This window comes from Neocloeon triangulifer, unplaced genomic scaffold (genome assembly GCF_031216515.1).
Source record: "Neocloeon triangulifer isolate White Clay Creek 2 clone unplaced genomic scaffold, ASM3121651v1 ptg000012l, whole genome shotgun sequence".
Classification (NCBI taxonomy): domain Eukaryota; kingdom Metazoa; phylum Arthropoda; class Insecta; order Ephemeroptera; family Baetidae; genus Neocloeon; species Neocloeon triangulifer.
The window spans coordinates 4,445,426-4,466,423 of NW_026775554.1; the positions used below are offsets into that span (position 1 = coordinate 4,445,426).

Sequence of the window (20,998 nt, forward strand, 5' to 3'; positions counted from 1 at the left end):
TTTAAATTTTAAAACATTTATGTGCATTCCTCTATTTTCTTTTTATTTTGTTAAAGGTTTGGATGTTGCTGCCAAGTCATTTTATTTGTTTTGTAATAATTATTAATTTTATTTTGACATGTGAAAAACCCCCAGCCCCTTGTCAAGGTGCAAAAACTCAAGTCCTAAATTTATTGTTATCAACTACACTATAGTTTGTCTTTACTTTTGTTGTGAGGTGACGGTGCTAGTTAAAGCTATATACGGATTTATGTTTTTAGTTGCTCTGAGTGAACAGTATTTTTGTTTTTCATCACCAGGGTCTTTTATTATTTTCTTATGTGACATGTACAGGGTTCAACTTCACTCTACTGACTGCATAGTTAATGGAATTAGTTTTTTCTTCACTAACTGCACAATTCAGTCAGGCCGAATGCTTCCGAAATTCAACTGCGGTACCTACACTTGTTGCATACTTAACTAAGTTAGCGCGATTCAATTTAATTGAAGCTCAAAAAGCAGTTTAAATCAAATTAAATGGATATCAGCACAAATTTACACTCACATCATGTAACTAAATTAAACGCCACAGAAACTGCACGAAATCAGTATTAAATCTTATTGCGCAAGTTAAGTGTAGTTTGAGAGATGATTATATAATTCGTCCAAAAGTTATGTGCATAATTATGCTGATCCTCTTACATTCCATAATTTGCTGTTTGATTTTGTGCCCTACTGTTTTTAAGATTCATATTTTAATTGACCGTGACTCCATTAATGCAATTAATTACCAATATTTTGTGATGGTATATATACCATTAATTATAATTTCAATATTCAGTTGAAAGTTGAAATCCAATTGAATCTTCAAGAGATCAAAACTGTTTATATTTGAATCAAATAAAACTTGGATTTACAGCAGAAGTTCATTTTATTACAAAATTAACACTACTTCAGATTATATGTACAGAGAAAAAGATTAAAAAAAAAAATTATACAAAAAGAGAGATTCCTAAAATTAAAAATTTACAAAATTTGGGACATTTTAAAATTTGGGATGACGTAAGATCAAAACGAAAGCTTTTAACCAGGCACAAAACCTGTTCGATTAATAGTTTATAATTTTTTTTTGCATTACTTTGAATGAGACTAGGGGAAAATATATCAGCTAACTAATAATAGCAAAATCCAATACTAAGCCGACAGAAAGGATTTGTAATTAAATTACAAATGAAAATAATGAAATGGGTTCCAATGAGTTTTGATTGAAATGAATTTATGTACAATTTTTAAGTCAGCTGATATGAAAGGAAAATGTGCGCAAGCGGAAATATTTAAGTAATGCTACTTACTTGCTATTACAATTAAGGAAATGCACTAGACTGGCATTTGAATGAGTGCATTCGTAAGTTTCGAGTAATTCAGGACTGCACTTTACTGCCGTCATGTTACCAAAAAGATATATCACAATCATTTTACTTAATGTTAATCAGCAACATTCATTCGTCCATCCAGCATTGGTAACAAGCGTGTCATCTCATTCAACGGTTGGATGACTTATTCATATTTGTATGAGGAAATAATTCAATGTCATGTACGCGCGCATCAAAAATTACAATAATCCATCTTGACAATCACAACCTAACAAAAAGTCAATAAGTTAAAATAGTCGTCGTTGGCGCGAAGAAAAAAAATGAGTAATATTGATTATCTCAATACAGAGACAAAAATTCAAAAGTCTTCAAAATGTACAGTGCAGGACAAATGATGCTACAAAGGCCAAGCTTATCAGGGTTGGCTCATGCTTAGGGCCACTGCTAGGTGAAAATCTCCCCAATTGCGCTCCTCTGCGCACAGGACAGTTAACATCCCTAACAGGCTCTGGTGGTTGGTGCAGCTGAGTTATATTCGGGAATGACCGAATTTTAGGCAACTGAAATTTGACAAAAATATTTAATATAAACATTTTTAATAAAATTAGTCATCCTTACAAATGCAAGGGCGTCATCTTTCCTCCGACAGAAAGTCAGGTGCTGCCCTTTGTAAAAGGACTCCTCAATTCTCTGAGTGAGGAGTCTCTCGGCCCAGGGCAGCTCAATCAGGTGGGCCAGGAAACTCCTGTTCTGGAATTCCAAAGGCAGTCTGATGGTCAGCTCGTCAAAGATTCCAGTCACATCGCCGGCTCCCTCGGCAGGTTCGATGGTGAACGGCTTCATGTTCTTCAGGGCCATGATGGCCTTCTGGTTTGCTTCGTCGTCAATGTGACCACCCTCTGGAGGATAGTCAGGGAAGGGGGTGCCGGGGGAGGGAGGCGTCACAGGAGAAGGTTTCGGGCGCCAAATGTTATCCTCGTCCCTCGTGTGCAGCAGCATTTTCTCAATGTTGGCCATGTCCGTGTTGTAGAACTCCTTGACGCCCAAAATCGAGAAGAATGACTTGACAGGGGTCATGCTGTAGCAGCCGGCAAGGGCTGTTTGAGGGTAGTGAAGCACAAACGCAAGGCACATCTCTTCTTTGGTTGAATAACCACCCTGTACAATTTATTTAATTATTAGGACAAGTGCTTCAATTTAACCAAGAAAAGGAACTCACAAAGGTTGGTTCAGTTCTGTTGGTGGTTTCATAACCACACTCCATGATCAGTTCGTCGCCTTGAAGAATAGGCACCTCTTCTTTCAGAATGCGGGCTTGTTGGTAGTTGAAGTCATACTGTGCGTCCTACGACAATAAATAAAAAAAGGGTCAAATAAAAATTATTAAATTGAAATTTTTATAAGACTGAAGGAAGTATATTTAACAAAAAAATTCTGCATCGTTTTTATTTCCATTTAATAATAAAAATTTTATTAAATTTAATGTGTATTATAAAAAAAGTAAAATCTTACGATATTTGTTCTAAATATGTATAAAAAATACTTAAAAACATTTTATTCCAATTTATTCAAGGGATAAAAACTTGACTAAGTGGAACCTTATTTGAGTTAAAATGTAATTTTAAATTAATATTTCATTTTGTTTAACTAAAAAATATTTTTTTACCTCAACAATTGGAGCCAGTTCTTTTCCATTTCGAATTTGTCGGAGGCGCATGTTCCTTCCAGCCAGGTGGGAGTGCAGCACCACGGACACAACTTTGATGCCCGTGTCTGGCAGCATCTGCAACACAAAACCGTTCAACTAAATTAACACTGTGCAGGTCACTGGGCAGGAAATTGATGAGGCGGCAAGAAGAGCGACTGACAGGACCGGCAGGTGCCGATTGGGTTGTTGATCATACCTTGGAAGTGCACTCGTCAGTGCAGTAGCCAGCGGTGGAGTACATGGGCTGTCGAGGCGGAATCAAATGCAGTGGAGTGACGGCGGTGCCTACAGTCATCACTCCCCCGTCGTATTGGCGCAACTCCTCCGTGAAGTGCACTCGGATGCCCGAATTGTCGCGTGCTAAAAATAAAATCAAATGTTTCGGTCAATTTGTCTCGGATTTTCTTCTGCTCATTGGGCTGCAAAATCAGTCAATTACTATAATAAAATAGAAATTATTCTAGCCCAATTATTTTTAAATTAAAAATATCAATGAGTAAATTAATTAGCAAATAAATAACTTTATTTATAGCAAAATGACCTTATTCTCTCTATTTGTTGCAGATTAACTTACAATTTTTGAATGTCGGGTTGTCATAATGCACTTCCAGCATGAAAAATGTGTCTTGGTTGGGGTAAATGGTGTCAGACAAGGGAAGTCCAACGTGCTCAGGAAGGAACTCTCCTAAAAAATTGATAAAAAAAAATAATAATTTAGAATTATTAACTAGCTAAACATTCTGCAAGTTTGGGAGGCAAATATATATATATATATATATATATATATATATATATATATATATATATATATATATATATATATATATATATATATATATATATATATTTAAAAAAAAATCTTTTTAATAAAATTATATTCGTACCTTCTGATCCAATGGCCCAGGCTACAATTGGTGTGAGGCAGTTTTCCCAATCAACAGGCATTTTGGGCGAGTAACAAGCCGCTCCCTCGTGGGCAACATAACGAGCAAAGATGTCTTGGGCCCTCGAGTGAACGCATTCGTACAAGATCATGTGGTGCACCGCGCCCTTATTTCGAGTGTCAAGCAGTGGAGTGTACTGCAAATCAAAAATTTTAGTCCATATAAATTTAAATTTAATATATTCTTTGATTTTAAGCTCACCCCAATCATGTGATGTTTTTTCCCTAAACCAGGCAGTTTGAAGATTTTGCACCAATATCTCGTGTCCATGTTGTCAGGAATCAAGAGCTAAAAAATAAATTTCCAGTAAATAATTTTTCTTGACACATAATATATACAACGACGATGCTTTTTTTATTTTTTGAAACTCACGTTGCTCATTCTGACGTCCCAGTGCCGCACCGATCTTTGGTGGTGCGTTTTCTTCTTCTTGGGAAGTTGCTTTGCCTTGAGGTAGACGCTTCTGGTGCCTCTGGTTTGCTTACCATGCCAAGTGACAGGGTCAACGCCGTCGGCAGGATCATTCGGACCGAAGGCCCAAATCAATCTAACCGTATCTTCCTAAAGAGTGAAATTATTAAAGTAAAAATCTCGCCTCAAAATTTCGTCAAAAAGAAACTGACCCCTAGACCAAAGTCGTAAAACTGGTCGCACGTTATCCATTTTCTTCTGAACCTCGCGATTGTGTGAGTTCCGTTCTGCTCGGCGCCCAGGAGTTCTACGTCCTGCAGCTCGTCCCTCCGAGGAATTCCGTTGTGTGTCGAATGGTAGTCCTGTAAAAAGACGTGGAAAATGAAAAATATTTGTAACAAAATTGCTAATATTTTAGTTTAATAATTAATTTGTATTTGATCTTCATCAATCTAGCATTTTAAATACCATGAAATAGGAAATACATAACACAGGTACTTTTTATGACCTTACAATTTAACCAATTTTTTCAAAATAGGTTGATTTTTTTCTACTTTTGTTTCTTTGAGAAAATTAGAGTTCCCCTTTAATTTTTTTTTTCTAAAAATTATATTGAACGTTGGTTTTGTTTTTGCTTATTGTTATATAATATAGTTGCAGAATTCTGGGCTAAATTTTATTTTCATTTCAACGTTATTTAGTTATAAGAGTTATAACATAAAATTATGAATTTCAAATATTATTTCTATTGCCCACACACATTACGATATTTTCAACTATCCGGTGACGCAATGCCAAAGACGTTTAATTCTCAGCCAGGCAGAAAAGAAAAGCAGCAGACAGACAAAGCAAAAACACCTACAGAGGCCCCAGACTGAATTTATTCATCAAGCATACAACATACACGTCCTTCTTTGCTAGAGAAAAGCGTCCAAAAATAATAAGAACGGCAAGTTGAAATTTTCCCAGCCTTGCCGAATTTCCCACGTCGGCCAAATCGAACGAAATTCCGCCTTTAAAATTGTACACGCCGTCTAATTGGAGCGTTCAAAGAAAGAAGGATGATCCTGGCTGCGTCAGGGTGTCACCTTTGCGGGCGGTGACCTTGCGCCCACTCGCTAGGGCCTATTTAGCCGAAAATAAGCGAATAATGAGGCTGTCAGCCGTGCACCTCTTTAATCCTCACAGAGGCCGCCCACCTGGATTTTCGTGCCGACTTGTTTTCGATTTATTTGGGCAGCAATTAAACACGCCTGCCTGGACTTTTCCTTAAGTTGTGTCCGTGTCTGCGGAATTTCGCGTGCGTGTGCGGCACTGGAGACAAAAAGAACACGGACGCTATTTAACATGTAACGGTCAACAAAATGTGAAGAGCTTTTGGAGAGAAAAAATAAAAAGAAAAATGTTAACTACTGGTGGTTCAAAAGTGTCAAAGGTTTTAATTATGGGAATAAAAGTCACTTTCTCAATTAAAAAGGATTAAGTTTAAGAATTTTTCAAATATTTAATCTTGTCTCCATTAATTAGCAGTTTTAATATGAATTTAACCAAGAAATTATTTGTGAATTTCAGTCCCCAGTAAATAAGACCTTTTCAAGATGTTATAAAAAAATTTATAATTAAAAAAAATAATTCAACAGAAACTCAAAATTTGTCATGCTAACCTTCAAGTTTATTCTGCAAAAAATTAATAAATCCATTAAATTATTTAAATTTCATGTATATAATTTAATATTAATTTTAAAATGATGTGAGCTTTTAATAAAAATATAATAAACAGAAGAGTTTTTAAATTTAGATATTTTTGGGAATTTCATTAATTTTAATATAACATTTGTCAGACACATCTTGTCGTCTCTCATTTATAAATTTATATCATTGACACTATATTCGCTGAATTGTCTTTTTCATTCATAAAATTCCATTCTGTCGCTGCAAAGTCAAGTTTCCATATACGCCAAGTGTGCAAATAAAAAAATGCAATTTCGTGCTGGCGCTCTGGAAATTAAACCTGCGGCGCACGTGCATCCTTTTGTGTGTTCGCCGAGCTCGGTCTGCGGAATGCGCGAAAAATCTTTTTCGTCCGTCCTTGCCGCCAACAATAAGACACGCAAAACCAACAGAGCAGCAGCAAGAATTCGCTCGGCTCATCGTCGTTAAATCGAAGGTTCTGTCGAACAAGCTGCGGCCAATTAGGAGGAAAAAATTTATCCGGATCTATCACGCGGGAGAAAATCAATTCGGTTTGACTGAGTATTTTCATTTCTACGAAAAGCTGAGAGTAAAATTAATGCATCATTTTTATTTCAAAAATGACGAGACGGATTCAGTGTAAATATGAGAAAAAAGCACAGAGGCGCAGCCATCCAAATAGGAAACTCACAAAGCGCTTATTCGAGAGAGAAAATAAAAATAATGCGGCGCGCACCTTTTCCACGGTGTCTGCCTTTCTTATGAATAAATGCCGTCTGCGCGCGGAGGAATAAAAAGCAAAAGCAGCGTTAATACGATTGTAAATTGAATTTCGACTCGCAGACAAAGCGCACGGAAGCACACGCCGTGCAATTTCCACGGCTGGAAAAAATTGTTTGCTTTGGAGAGGAGCCGCGCGAGACCACAGAAGGCATACAACGGCGCCGAGACCAGTAATTGCGGCTATTAGTTTCAAATTTGAGTTTGCGCCAGTCATCTTTGTGTCAAAGGAGCGGTGACGAGAGCAAGTGAAATTGCCACATATGACAAAAATTAAACACATTAACAAAATGTGACGCTGCTAAAAATAAAAATTAAGCACTCAATCTTTTCATAATTTCTACTTTGATAAACTAATTTGTATTTTTTTTTAAAAATCATTTTTAGGAATAATATTCGTTAAATTATCCAAATGATCCAATTTTCATTAAAAAATAATTTTGGCAAAAATCGGTCTCATAAGTTTGTCTGTTTATGAAAATTCGTATCAACCAAACTTTACATTTTAACTTTTAATAATGTGGTTTCAAAGTATAGTACAAAAATTCCATTTTTCAAATAAATTTAGGTGCAATTAATTTTGTAAACATAAAGGAGGAGTCCAATCATATATTTTGAAAATTATTATATTAGTATCTGCGTTTAGATTTAAAAACACGAAGTCTACAAACTCATTTATTATTAACATTATTATTGCAGTCCACCAGCTTTAAACCTCTTGAAAAAATACGTATTGTTCAGATTTTATTGCATTATACATTTTTCCCCTATTTTTTTGTCAGGAGACATTTATTTAAAATCGTCTAACGCTTTAAAAATACTAGAGCAGTTGTGATTGACATAGATTTTCGTAGGGCAGAGATAATGGAAGTGCGAATTTTCCCACTTGAGAACAAAAGCATCTCTCGATTGTCAGTCCCGATTTACAACAAACTCGACGAGCCGGTCCATTCATTGGCAGTGACAAGCGAATTGAAAATTTTTGCAAACGGATTCCCATAGACGACGAGCGAGAAATAAATTTCCCAAATCCGGTCGCACTGCACAAAGAGAGGAGTTTGCCAAAAGAAGAAAAACGACGAGCGGCATTTCTGACGATATATTCACATCTCATCGCTGGGGCAGACAATAAATTTATTGTACAGGCCAGAGTAGAATATAAAAGATTCGAATGTCGCTGAAATAATATGCCGCGGCAGCGCAAATATATAAATATAAGAGAGCGCAAGGAATTTCGCATCATCTGCCAGTATTGCCTCGAGTTCCCACACAAATGCCAAATATAAAAAAGATTTGATCTGCCGAGTCATATTTTCTGTCTAAAATATCAAATTCATCCTGACTTAGAATCGAAAATCATTTCACTAAAAGGAGAAAAATTCGGTCTTGGAAATCAACTCGGCTCCACCTGAGCGAGCGCAGAAGGCTCGTTTTTTGGCGTCAATTTCCAGTCGAGCGCGGTCGGTCGGTGTCGCTGCACCTGTTGCTCTGCTCTTTTCATATATACATGCATAATATAAAAGTGGTGTGTGTTTTTCCACACAAGGTGTCTATTAACGCAGAAAACACGCTGCGGCGTTCTTCATAATGAGAGTAACGGAGAGAGGAAGTCACGACATCAAGGACTTGTTGCTTTTGAGAGCAGGCAGGATGCGTGCTGGCTGCCGACTTAAGAATATAATTTACGCACGCAGGCCAAACAGGGTTAAATTATAACAATTACAAGAATCGGAGGATGTGCGTTTATTTGGCAATGGTTAAAAAGACAATTGCTATTATTCGGCAGGTTGAGCTTCAATTATAAATTTTGACAGAACGGATTGTTTTGAAATTTCCTTCAGGACTTGTCACGAGTTATATAGTATAATTTTAATTATTCTTTTAATTAAATGACTTAAATATTGTTAATCAAACCAATTGCCAGATGATTGTGTAAACTGAAATGAAAACATTAAAATAAATTAATAAAAAAAATAGTAAAATTAATCTATAAAATATAATTAATGTAGTTTCTGCAGTTTTAATTAAATTATTATATGCATACTATAAACTTTTTTTTATTTTTAACATTTTAATGATTTTGAAAACTGTAAAAAAGAAAACAAAGTTTAGTCCATTTCTATAAAAAGAGCTCGGAGGTTTCAATTTAAAAGTTATTTACTCTCTATTCACGTTGTATATTTACTTATTAGAATTATAATTTACAATCAGATTCTAAAAATAAACTTGAGCATTATTACTTAATTGATTAATTGACGGAAAATAAGCTTTTTGATGAAATGTAAAAAAAGGGAGGCTTCTGTATGTATTTATCTGATACGTGTATAAAAATAAATAACGAAAAACCAACTCCAGAAGCTTCCACCCCGTGACGCAGCTTTTGTATTATTTTGGTCGGGCACGCACGGCTTTGATTTTCAACAGCAGGCCGACCTACCCCACGCACATGTGCAGCATCCCCCGGAGAATCAAACAAAATAATCTCTGGAGAGTCGCGTGCCTGCTGTCGTGTGCTGCTCCTCTTGTTAGCCTGAATTTCGGTGTATGAATTCAAAAGTAGGGCCGCCGCAGGTGCTGACGAAAATTCCCTGCCGAAAAAGGCAAATACGAATTATGTCTATCTGTTGCGAGAGCGAAGAAGAAGGAAAAAACGAGAAAAGCGGGCAGCTGGTGTGGCGCGTAAATAAATGAGCTCGCACCTGGCCCCGCTGCAAGCAGGCACCCCCAGGGCCCCTACCGCGAGTCGCTCGCTCGCTCGCGATATCCAGATAGATTCACGCAACGCCGAAAACCATCACACCTTGTGTTTTATTCCAGAACACAGGCGCTTCGCATTCATCCACCTGCGATACAATGCAAATTTCTTATGTTTTTGATCTGTGGAAAATGTTCCTTTGTGTTATCTTCTCAAAAAATTTGTTTAGCCACGGTGACGAATTTAATTCGGCAGCCGGCTGCGTTGAGAACAGGGGAAGTCGTTAAATAACTGACAAAATTCTTGCGATTTTCACACAGTCCGTTCAACGGTTGTGAAAACTTCACAATTATAACTAAAAAAATTAAAATTATTAAGTGATGAAAATGATAAAAATTAACCAAAGTCTGTCATTTATTATATGAATTTTACATTTTAAATTACAGAAAAACATAGGATTTTGATTATAAAGAAGTGCATTTTTCATTTTATTTCCAAGGAATATTTATAAAATTTTATCATAATTATTGCCGTTAAATTTTTTTAATCAAAGTTAGATAACATGAAAAATTTCAGTTTGTTTAATTCTCTTCCTAACAAAGAAAAAATAATAAGATTTAATGAAACAAGTTATTGTAAGAGAATCGCATCAAGCAATAGCTTCTGGTTTTTTCTTGCTTTTTTTAGTTAATTAATTAATTAACTAAGATAATTTAAAATATCTCATAATTTTTATGTTCGAATCATGTCTCAATTGAGCCAAAAAAAGACGCGAGCCAAAAGATAACCACGCATTGAAATCTCCAAAATTCATTTTTTTTTACTATGTTTAATATGGATGTACGACCGACTTCTGCTATCTTTATGGAAACAGATGCATAATTTTATATTCGTATTGCTGTTGTACGTACGAATGTAAAAGTACGCCCACAAGCAAGAGATAAGAACAGCACGCGTGAAATGAATGGTGCAGGGGCCGGCCAAGAAGTTCCTCCTTCAGCAATTTCAGGACCCACATCCTGTGAAATGAATGGTAATTTCCATTTCTCGACGGCAACACGGAGGCACACGCGGCCAACGCACACACCTTGTATAATATTTTCCAGACAATGAACACACGTTTTATTCAAAAAACCAAAATGAAAAAGAACAACAAGAAGCTGCAAACAAAAAATCCCCTCCTATAATAATGTATTCGCTGCTTATCCTTGCATGGTAAAAACGCATAATTGTGTATAATTCGCTGCTTCAAAAGTCGTGCAGGAAGCCTAAGCTTTTTAATTCTCGTTTTTTTTCATCGACCTCCGCTAGCACTAATGATAATTTAAGTAAGGCGGCGGTTCATTCATTCATTCTTCTCTCCCTTCCTGCGCGTCGACGAGTGTTTTTTTATTTTCTTTCAAAAGGCGGATGCAGTTCCTTCAATTTTCATCAGCAGATTTAAAATTCTGGACGCACCGGATTTCAGAACACATCCGTTTTTTTCTAAACTAAATGGCCTGCTCGTCTGCAAGCGAGGATCGAGTTACATTTTCGTCCTATTCTGCAGGGGAAACGGAGAAGGAGCATCGCAGGAGGGTGCGTTTTCCTCTGGAAGAGGGTGGCTCCGTTGGCGCGTGGTCGCTTTTTAAAAACATCTGCGAGGCCAGCAGGGGTTTTAAAAATAATCAAATATGTCCGTAATGTGCACAAAAATATTTGGTTTCCAGAATTTAATATTTCATTTATATAAAAGAAATTTCATCAACCTAGAAAATTCAAAGTAAAAAATTTTAATGCCGTCAGAAGATTTAAATTTTTTTAATTAAAACAAGAACTCTCTATATTTTCATACTTACAAAAAAATAATAGAATCAAAGGTTTTCCAAAACTTAGTTACATGAAAAGCTTAATTTTCATGAACTATAGTAAAATTATTCTCATTTGCTGTGATTTGCTGGAGTTCTGCATACAGAGAAAGTTTAGAAAACATTGAAATTGAGGGAAGATCATCCATGATTTCTTAATTTTTCTATGGTTTTGTCTATTATGTAAAATTTAAAAAAAAAATTAATTTATTTAAAAAAAATAATGAATTTTTATTATTGAATAAAATGTAAAATGTCTAATTTAATTATAATATAATTAATAGAGAATTTACTATTTTCATAAAGCTCCACGCGCTAATTAGCAAAACGCTTTTACGCATCCTGAGCAAACTTTTCAAAACTTCCTGTTTCGCTATCAGTTGAGCAGGAGCAGCAGCTTTTTTGATAAGCTTGAACTCTCATCAGCAAAAGCTGCCGAGGGACGCGAACAAAAATCACGCATTCAACTCTCGCTGTGAATAAAAATGGAAAGGAACCACGCTACCACGCAGAAACTCTCGTTCTTTCACAAACAGCAGAGCAAATTAAGAGTTTGGCAAATGGGACAAAGGGTCGCTCGCGAATAATCGCCGCGCCTACGCTCTTTTTTTATTTCTCATGCTCTCGGCAAGGTACAGAAAAAACAAAAGGCATTCGTCGGTCGGTCCATTTCCTTTGGAACGAAAAGCCTCGCTGCTTCGATTGGTGCATTTCTTTATGGATGAGAAAGAGGAAGACTTTTCATTCTCAATAATCGTGGCGAGCAAGGTCGCGCACAGGAAGGAACAAAATCTCAAACAGCATCCCATCCGCACAAAAAGTGCTGTTTCCTCTGCAAATAACACAACGTGTACGCACAAGCCAGCAACAGGCAGCTGCGCACCCCTTTCCTTTGGACAAATTATTTTCTGTGCGCTCAGCAAAGGGGGACTGCAATCGACTCGTGAATGCAGTTTGCCACCCCTTGAGGCACCGGCGTGAGTCAACGAGTGCTTCTCGAAATTACCACATTTTTTTACAGATCTATCTGATTCAAGCTTATATTAAAATTTAAATTAATTTTCATTAATTTATCAGAATTTTTCCATTTAAATTTAGTGAAAAAATGAAAAAAAAATACAAATTGTCTCATTTTTGATAAGTGATTTTTCAACCCTTTCCTTGCAATTGAAAGAAAAATATATGAAGGTAGCCTTAGTTCAGTCACTTTAAAAAATTAATTAAGATCTACACAAGAATATAAATTTTAAGTCAACGTTATTTCTTTCAAAATTGAGATCTAAGTTGATAGAGTTCGTTTGGACTAGAGAGTGGGAGGTGGCAAATTTTAAACACAAAATTGAAATACAAAAAAAATCCTCGCATTATTTGCATGATGGATAAGATTGAATTAAAAAAATATATAATAAAATTAAAGAAAATATTCATTAAAATATATTGTATATTGTTGATATCGCTAAACTCGACAATCACCATGTCAAATAAACTTCATATATTTAAACGCAATTTAAAATTTATTTAAAATTTATTTCATTATTCCATGAAGCGGACGCTGTCACGAAACAAGAAAGTGCAATTAGCCGTGCGATTATTCAAAGCTTGATGCATCTACCTGTGAATAATAATCACCGCCTTAAATCAGCGAATAATAATTGTCTAATTAAAGGACTTTCCTGCACGGTCGCCCTCGCCAACTAATAAACTTGACACTTTATTGTCGCCAATTAACTCGAGGAGTAGAAAATTAATTTCATCGAGAGGTTTTATCAGCAGGATTTGGAACCGGCCTTGACGCCAACCTCTTCGTACGTTTCGTATGATCGAGCAAATAACGCAAACAACTTCATACCAGAGACGATGACACCTTTTTTTATGGTTTCTAGTTGTAAAATAATTTAACGAGAGCGCAAATAACAGTATTTTTGGCCAATTTGTTCGAGCACACTTACACAGGAAGTGCTAAAATTGATTTTTTTGAACGTCTGATTTTATTTTACCTGCCGCCAGGCAGATGGGTTTCGTAATTATACAGTCGTCTTGACTGCACACACATGCCTGCTTCAAAACAAGTGCGGGCGGTGCTGAGAAGCTTGGAGGATGTGGCGATTAATTAGTGTTGCTTTTTTTTGCACAACTCGTCCTTTTTCTAGAAATTCGCGCAATCCCACATGCAGGAAAAGAGCACTTAACGAATAGAGAAATTATTGTGTTGCGAAATAATTTTGGCATTGCCAAAGTTCATGTTTCAAATTCTTATACATTTTCTCAAGCCTTTGGTATTATTTGAAGTGAAGAAGAAGAAGTGACGCCTGTTGAATTCAAATGGCAGTCGTTTCCTTAAAACTTCAAAGAGCGATGAGAACGAAGAGGTAACAATGAACTTGTGAGTCAGACGAGGAGAATGCGCAGTGCTTATGGCCGCTGCATGGCGACTGCCCAGCTCAAATTACATTCAATGGTCACAAGTGCCAACAGGGGCGTCTTCTTCAAATTAAAAATAAAAAAACAGCTCAATAATAAAAACTTAGAAAAAATAAAATTTAGAGTAGTTTGAAAGCAGCACTAAAATTTATTTATAAATATAATTCAAAATAAGGAAGCATAATTATATTTTTATTTAATCTAATTAAAATGAATTATTCAGCGCTGGGTAAAAACAATTAGACTAAAATTAAACTTTTGTGATCAATTTAGTTACAAATTTTCTAAAATGTTTTATAATTTTCTTTTTGTAGCCTAACTTTGAAGTAAACATTTTATTTAATACAAGACAAGAAATATAATAATTTTACATAATTTCTGCTCTGGCAACAATTTTTAAATTGTAAATAATTATTACGGAATAGCACGCCCCTGAGGATTTTTTGCACGGACAATACAATATTGGCACCAGTTCGGCCGTTTTGCCGTTTTTCCACGCAGTGTGAACGTTGCTGGACAAATATTTATGAGGGCCGGCGGGCTGCATACAAAGCAGGGACAAGAGGCAGTCAGGTCACGCCCTGGCCGCTCCTGCCGCAGACGTGACTGCTGGGGCAGGTGCTGCTTCTTGGCCGCGCACAACAGGTGGAAATAATGGACCTCTTTCTTTATTTCTTTATCTCTCTCGCCGGAGTTGAGGCGACCGGAGATGAGCGAGTTGCTTTATCTGCAATATTTGCGCCTCCTGATTGGCGCCAACCTACGAAAACTGGAATCGGAGCGACCGATTTCATTTTTTTTCTGCACTTCAGGGCCATCGCACCTGCTGCTGTCCAAATCTGTTCGTGACCTCTTACAATTAAATGTTGCTTGAAAAGGAAAAGTAATTTTTGAACAATGATTACAACAACTCATTCTTATCAGAGCCCAGGTGTGTTTTGGTTTTTTATTGTTTAATAATTAAATCTGCTTTAAAAACTTTGTTTATATTTATATTAATATGGGAATGGGAGCTAAGAACCTTTAAAAATTAAAAAAAAAAATATTATTGATGAAATTAAATTTGATATCCTAATCCATGCATTTTTTGCGCCTTTCAATTTGCAGAATTCTTGGCGAGAACGAAACTTTTTAAAATTCAGAGCAATGCCTTCTGAAAAATTTATTTAATTCGCAATTCTGGACTTTGAGAAAAGCGCCGGGCACATTTTCAATCTTCTTGGAAGCATGTGTGAATTTCCCACGCGTCGTCTTTCGAATCAGTTAAAGTGCTCGCACATAATTTACTTGACGTTGCGCACATTTTTCAATTTGTAAACCGCCTTTGCCGTTTTCGATTTCCTCTCTCTCGGCGCCGCCAAGTGAAAAAAAGAAAAAAGCGGTGCAATTATATACCAGTTTGAACGTACATTTGCTTCAAATTAATTGGTGCGTGGTCGGAGTGTTTTTTATAAGAAAAAATTCCTCTCTGGTCTTGTTTGGTTTCGTCGACAACAAAAAGCTCCCTCCGAAGCTGATCTCGTTCTATGCGCTGCCGGTGAAAATCCGGCCAGGAATTTCACACAAATATTTGGATAAGAGATGCTGCCTGGCCATTATCGCTCTAGCAAAGTGTCGGCGGCTCGTTTTCTGCTCCACACACTAAAATATAAAATCGCGGCACGCTGAAAAGAATTTGCGTTTCTCACAGAGTTTAATTAAGTGGTGAAATCCTGGCTTTGAAGAGAAGTTGCCGCCGCCGATCATTTAACAAATAAACATTAGAAATTGGTCCGAATTTCATGAATCTCGCTGGAAACACATTTTTAAAAGATAAAACTCAACTTGTACGCCGGATATTATAATTTATTTATTTATTATACTTATTTTATTTTACGAGCTAAAAACCTACACGCAATTAATGATTGCTCATGTTATGATATTGTTGATTTGAAGCATTTTTCTTCTCAGAAATCTGGCTCAATTAAGATGAGCAATTATTATTTCACCACTAATTGAACATTAATTATTGTGGAGAATCAAATCGGCGAGGTGCGAGAGACTTTGTAAATATCAGACTGTTCATAAAAAAGAGGGGTGTCTGTTGAAAACTGCTGCTTTTAGGCAGCAGTTGCGGCTCTAAATTTATGGCGCTCGTTATTTTCGCGAGCCACACAGAGGAAAACATGCGGTGAGAGTTAAACGCTAAAGACAATCAGGTATAAAAAGGCGCTGAATCACCATGGTGCTTCAAGGGACTTATTTTGCAGAAAAAGTTTGGTTGAAATTACTCTGTAGCGAAGAAGCACTTGCAAATAATCTGGATAACATATTTCCTTCTTTGCTTATCCAGTCGATTTTGTGTAAATTCATTTACTCCCGTTCCGTGATGCCCGCCAAAATCCTTTTGCTAAATTTCGTTGAATTGAATTTGAATTTTGCCAGAGTAACGGGCATTTTATTGGAGGAGTGTAAAGTAGGCAAACCTCTGTGCAGATAGGATGCTTTAGTTACCTAAATTTTACTAAAATATTCCATTGATACTCTCCTTTGAAGTAAAAATCAAACAAGACACAAAAATTGACAGAAAAATCGTAAATTATCATTATCATCAGTTATTCAAAGTTACGGTGCAAAACAAACTAAAAAGTTTTACATATATGTTTGAGTATTATAATTTTATAATTACAAATTAATAATACATATTTTTTTTAAGAATTTTAAGGTTAATTTTAATTACAATATTAAATTTAAAATACATTTTATAAATAAAAGAAAAAAAATTCAATTAATCTCTCATCAAAATATGAATTTATCTTAAAAAATTACAACTCACTTCAAGTTGTCATTCTGCCTTGATAAGAAATGCACAAGGAAGAGCGAATTGCGCTCATCTTCCTCGGCTAACTCGACTTTCAAGTCGGAGAAAAAGAAACATTATACCCTGCCCGAAAAAGCGGTTGTAATCTTTAAGAAGAACAAAACCAGTCGGGCCACTATAGCTAGAACTGATACCTGAGTAATAAATACACCATTATGTGTATATTTCACTGTGCGCACCATAAATACACGCTATGGAATCATATTTTATATTCACTTATTCATTTCTCCGTACGCGCCGTGCAAAAATAAATTCGTTTCCGAAGGAGCTCCCCGTCGGTCTCTCTCGCTCTGCCAACCTTGAGGTGGGACGGAAAGCACATAAAAAGCGTCGCTCTCAGTCAGAGACCGACTGCTTTTGCTTTGCTGCACATCGACAGCAGACGTTCGCACATGCAGATAAAAAAAATGAATAAACTCCAGTATAAATCAGAAGCGGGCAGACGAGTTTGCGAAAATTTCAACTCGTCGTTGCGGCGGTGCTAATAAATAAAATTAAATAAATAAATGAACGAGAAGCGCCCAAGCAGACAGGCGGTTCTTTTTTATTATTTATTGCAAGCGGAAATAGCTTCCAGAGGAAAGGTGCAGCTCTTTTGCCGAGTGCGTTGAATTAAAGCAAAATGGCGAATTTCATTTATGTGCGTCAATTAATTTCGTATTTAATAATAATACAAACAAAAAACAGAAAGCAATCTATCAGATATAATTTTCAATTATTGATATTACAGGTGGGTATTTCTGATTTGAGAAAATACAATTTCTTTTTGGAATTTTAGAATTGAAGCCATTAAAATTCTTTTTATCCAGAAGCACGGAATTTTTTCTACAATTTCAAAATTCCGTGTTAAAATTTAGTAATCTTTTGAAGATATTATGCGCAAATTTAATTAATATGGAGAGCAAATTAGATTTAAGCAAACAAATTTGCTGTCCCATTCAACAGAGGCTCAGCAAACACTCTCAACAACATAATCATCCACTTTAGTATCAAATTCCAACCCTGACCTATCCTCCGTTTTATCATGACAAAAAGCACTCGCCCGATTTTTTTTCACTGTTGATAATAAATCAGCGGCCCTGGAAAAGGGTATGACGGAGCACGTAGCGCGACCTTAATCCCTTTGGGAAATTTTTCATCTCTCTCGGCGGCGACAAAGAGGAAAAATAATAAAGCGAAGACCTACCCGACGACACACAATATAAAGTAGTGCGGCAATAATGAGCGTGCAAGCTGCTGGGGGCAGAAAAGTAAAAAGTAAAGAACCAGATCTGCTGTGCTCTGCGCTCACACGCACGCTAACAGCGCGGCACAAAAAACACAAAAGGGTGCGCTTCGAGAGCAGCAAAGCCCAGTAAGTATATTCCTGTGGGAAATTTCTAGCAGATGGATAACTGAGCGAGATGTCTCGGAATTGAAAAAAAAATGTACAATGGTATAAGATCAGCAGCATAATTCTTGCTCACAATCAGGTTACCGTTTTATTTAAAATGACAATAAGGATTTTTAAAAATGAATCAAGCTATAACTTTGTAAATAAATTATTAAAAATATTATAATTAAAAATTCATCTATGACAAGATAAATTCCAAATAAACTACCAAGATTTGATTGTTTAAATAATTGAATAATTTTTAACCGATTATTTCATTCTCACAGTTCACAGGCGTAATTGTACACAACATTGTAGATATTCATGGACCTGTAATAATTTATTTATCGCGTGTAACACAAGGTGAGCAACGCCTTTTTCTTGCCAAAGGCGCATCTCAATGTCCCCCTTTATCAAACATAATGATTTATTCAAAACTCCAGCTGCTGAAATTCAAATTTGTTCATTCCCTCATTATAATTTTTCCTTCAATGATTCAAAACAAATCCAATCATCAAAAATTGATGCTCAATAAAATGCTTTGGTAAAATTTTCAATACACCCAAAACAAATGACATCAATTAATTTTAGTAACTTGCCATAATTATTTGTTATTTAGAGAGGCACCAATTTGAATTTTAAGTAGATCCTTAAGTGCCACAAAGGGGCCGCATTTTCGATTTTATTGCGCGCAGATGCTCATTTACGTGAGAGGAGATTTCCTCCGCAGGATCAAGCGCCATAATTAAAGTAAACAAACGTCGTGGCGGCAGAGTGGCAGACGCCACACGGCTTACGACCGACGAGCGTGCAAAGGAATAACTTTTTGATCCATGCATAATGAATTTGGAGAGCGATTTGCGTGCAGAATCGGCGTTTATTGGCGCACGGACACGCTCCTTTATTCCACAGAGGTTTTAATATTCAACGTTCACGACAATACAAAACCGGCAGAATTATTATTTTGAAAAAAAAAGAAAGGGTCTCTCGTTCGATTTGATTTTTTATTCCAAAGATGATAATTCATATGAGTCTGAAGAGCCAGGAACAGGTTTATTGTGCGCGTATTTTGGTTCGTTTCGTGCTGCTGAGAATAAACGCAAAGACGAGAGAAGATGCAAAAAGTGCTCAGAGCGAACCAGACGCCGGAGACTTGAATGAATGGAAATGAATGGACCGCGCCGCTGCAGAAGAATAAAAAGAAAAGGATTCACGAAAAAGAGGCTTTTAGGAACCCTGATTTTCGGTTGAGAGTCCTAAACACCCAAAATTTTATTTGATACCCATAAAAACATGAATTGAAAAATATTAAACAGAATGTTAAATAATTTCTCTCTTGATATAATATTAATTATTATTATTATTATTTAATTTGCCGAATTAAAAAAAAAATTAATTTGATGCATTTATTAACGAAATTCCAAAGCATCTTGAAACAATTGGATTCCAATTCTCTTGGCAGAACAGCTTACTTATTGTACGTATCGTTTGACAGTTCGTGCATGTCGCCTTTGAAAGCAGAAGATTCACAATCGAGTCTCGGACAACAGCTTTATTCCGAGATTTTTGCATGTGAATCAGCGAGCACGGCGCAATGAGGATGCACTAACTGTTTATGCAGAGCTCTTACTCAGAATTACAATGTGTTTGGCAATCAGAGCTTCAAAGCCATGATCGGGTCTTGGGTTTCAGGAATGCACCTTGGAACATTTATACCGACTTTATCCTGGTTGATATATAAATTCAACGCCCTAAAAATGAAGCGTTTTTTACGTTTCAAATTTAAGTGCTTTAATTTCTATAAGCTTTTTGTTACAATGTTCCAACATTAATTTGTTTGTTCAATTTGATAGTTTTTATAGTTCTTAAAATAATTATAAAATCAGAAATTAATTAAAGTATAAAAAAATTAATAAATTAAGCAAGGCGTAAAGCAACACTCACCCCAATGTGTGCCTGTCCAGTGGTGTCGTCCACCCACACCATGACGATGTCCGCGTGGGCCATGCCTCCGTTTGGCGAAAAACCAAGACCGACAAAGCCCAAGGTGCGCACCTCGACTTTGAACGAGATCCAGTGCTCGTCGGGGCTCCAGAAAAGGGTGTACTCGGGTGACAACTGCACCGAGTGGGTCCACTGAGGGGCCCCGGTGGTGGCCCCGAAAAGGCCAAGCAGCAGTAGCGGCAGCATCACTCCGCTCCTCATCGCGGCTCGCTTCGAACTGAGCCGGCTCGGCTCGCCGGATAAAAACATCTGCACACAGACTTGTTGGTTACCGCGGCGGGGCCGTCTATTTCATACAGGCCTGCACCCAATGGAGAATTGTTCGAGATAAATAAAATTCATTTTTTGTTCTTAGTTGAAAAATAATAATTATTTAGAATATTATTAATTTTGACTCATAAATTGAGATATTTGTTTTAAAATTTAAAATTTATTTATAAAAATCAAAACAAAGTTCAATGGGTTTTTTTTAATTTTGAAAATTTGTCTGATTTTAAAAGTCATAATTATTAATTAAATAAATAACTTCTACTTTATTTGTTATATCAACTATTTAAAAAAAGATATTTCCATTATCCGTTTTATTGAAATTTAAAAATAATTCAATCTTATAAACAAATTATAGTGGTCCAGTAGCTCCTCGATGAAATAAATATTAAAAAATCAGTTTAATGTGACTACATGTAGTATTTTACTCAATAATTTTCAAAGTTAAAATTTAAGACGGTCTCGTATATTTCAGTGGCAACGTCGCGCCACCGCGACTAACCTGCATGAGCACTGAGCACACATACCACCTGGCCCCTCTAGATTGTGTTGTGCTTCCTTTCCACTTTTTGCCGTGCGATGGGCGGTGTGCGTGCCTCCATCAATGGGGGCGGAAAATGAATGGGGGATGTTTCAACTGTCTTT

The 20,998-nt window shown here is 36.3% G+C and overlaps 1 protein-coding gene across 1 annotated transcript; it reads right to left on the minus strand.

The window, feature by feature from the left end:
- Positions 1-891: 891 nt before the first annotated feature.
- LOC132197359 (MOXD1 homolog 1-like) lies at positions 892-20,292 on the minus strand. Its single transcript, XM_059620606.1, has 11 exons — positions 20,027-20,292; positions 4,628-4,777; positions 4,377-4,565; positions 4,206-4,292; positions 3,945-4,140; positions 3,635-3,745; positions 3,257-3,420; positions 3,019-3,135; positions 2,572-2,697; positions 1,971-2,510; positions 892-1,912 (listed from the first exon to the last, which is right to left on the minus strand). The coding sequence occupies exons 1-11, from the start codon at positions 20,285-20,287 to the stop codon at positions 1,721-1,723; spliced, it is 2,133 nt and encodes a 710-aa protein (XP_059476589.1). The 5' UTR covers positions 20,288-20,292; the 3' UTR covers positions 892-1,720.
- Between the last annotated feature and the right edge of the window lie 706 nt (positions 20,293-20,998).

Excerpts from the sequence above, each read along its gene's own strand:
- LOC132197359 (XM_059620606.1), bottom strand. The coding sequence starts at position 20,287 with ATGAGGAGCGGAGTGATGCTGCCGCTACTGCTGCTTGGCCTTTTCGGG. Across the intron at positions 4,566-4,627 it reads TTTACGACTTTGGTCTAGGG|GAAGATACGGTTAGATTGAT; the intron begins GTCAGTTTCTTT and ends TTCACTCTTTAG. Across the intron at positions 2,511-2,571 it reads ACAGAACTGAACCAACCTTT|GGTGGTTATTCAACCAAAGA; the intron begins GTGAGTTCCTTT and ends TAAATTGTACAG.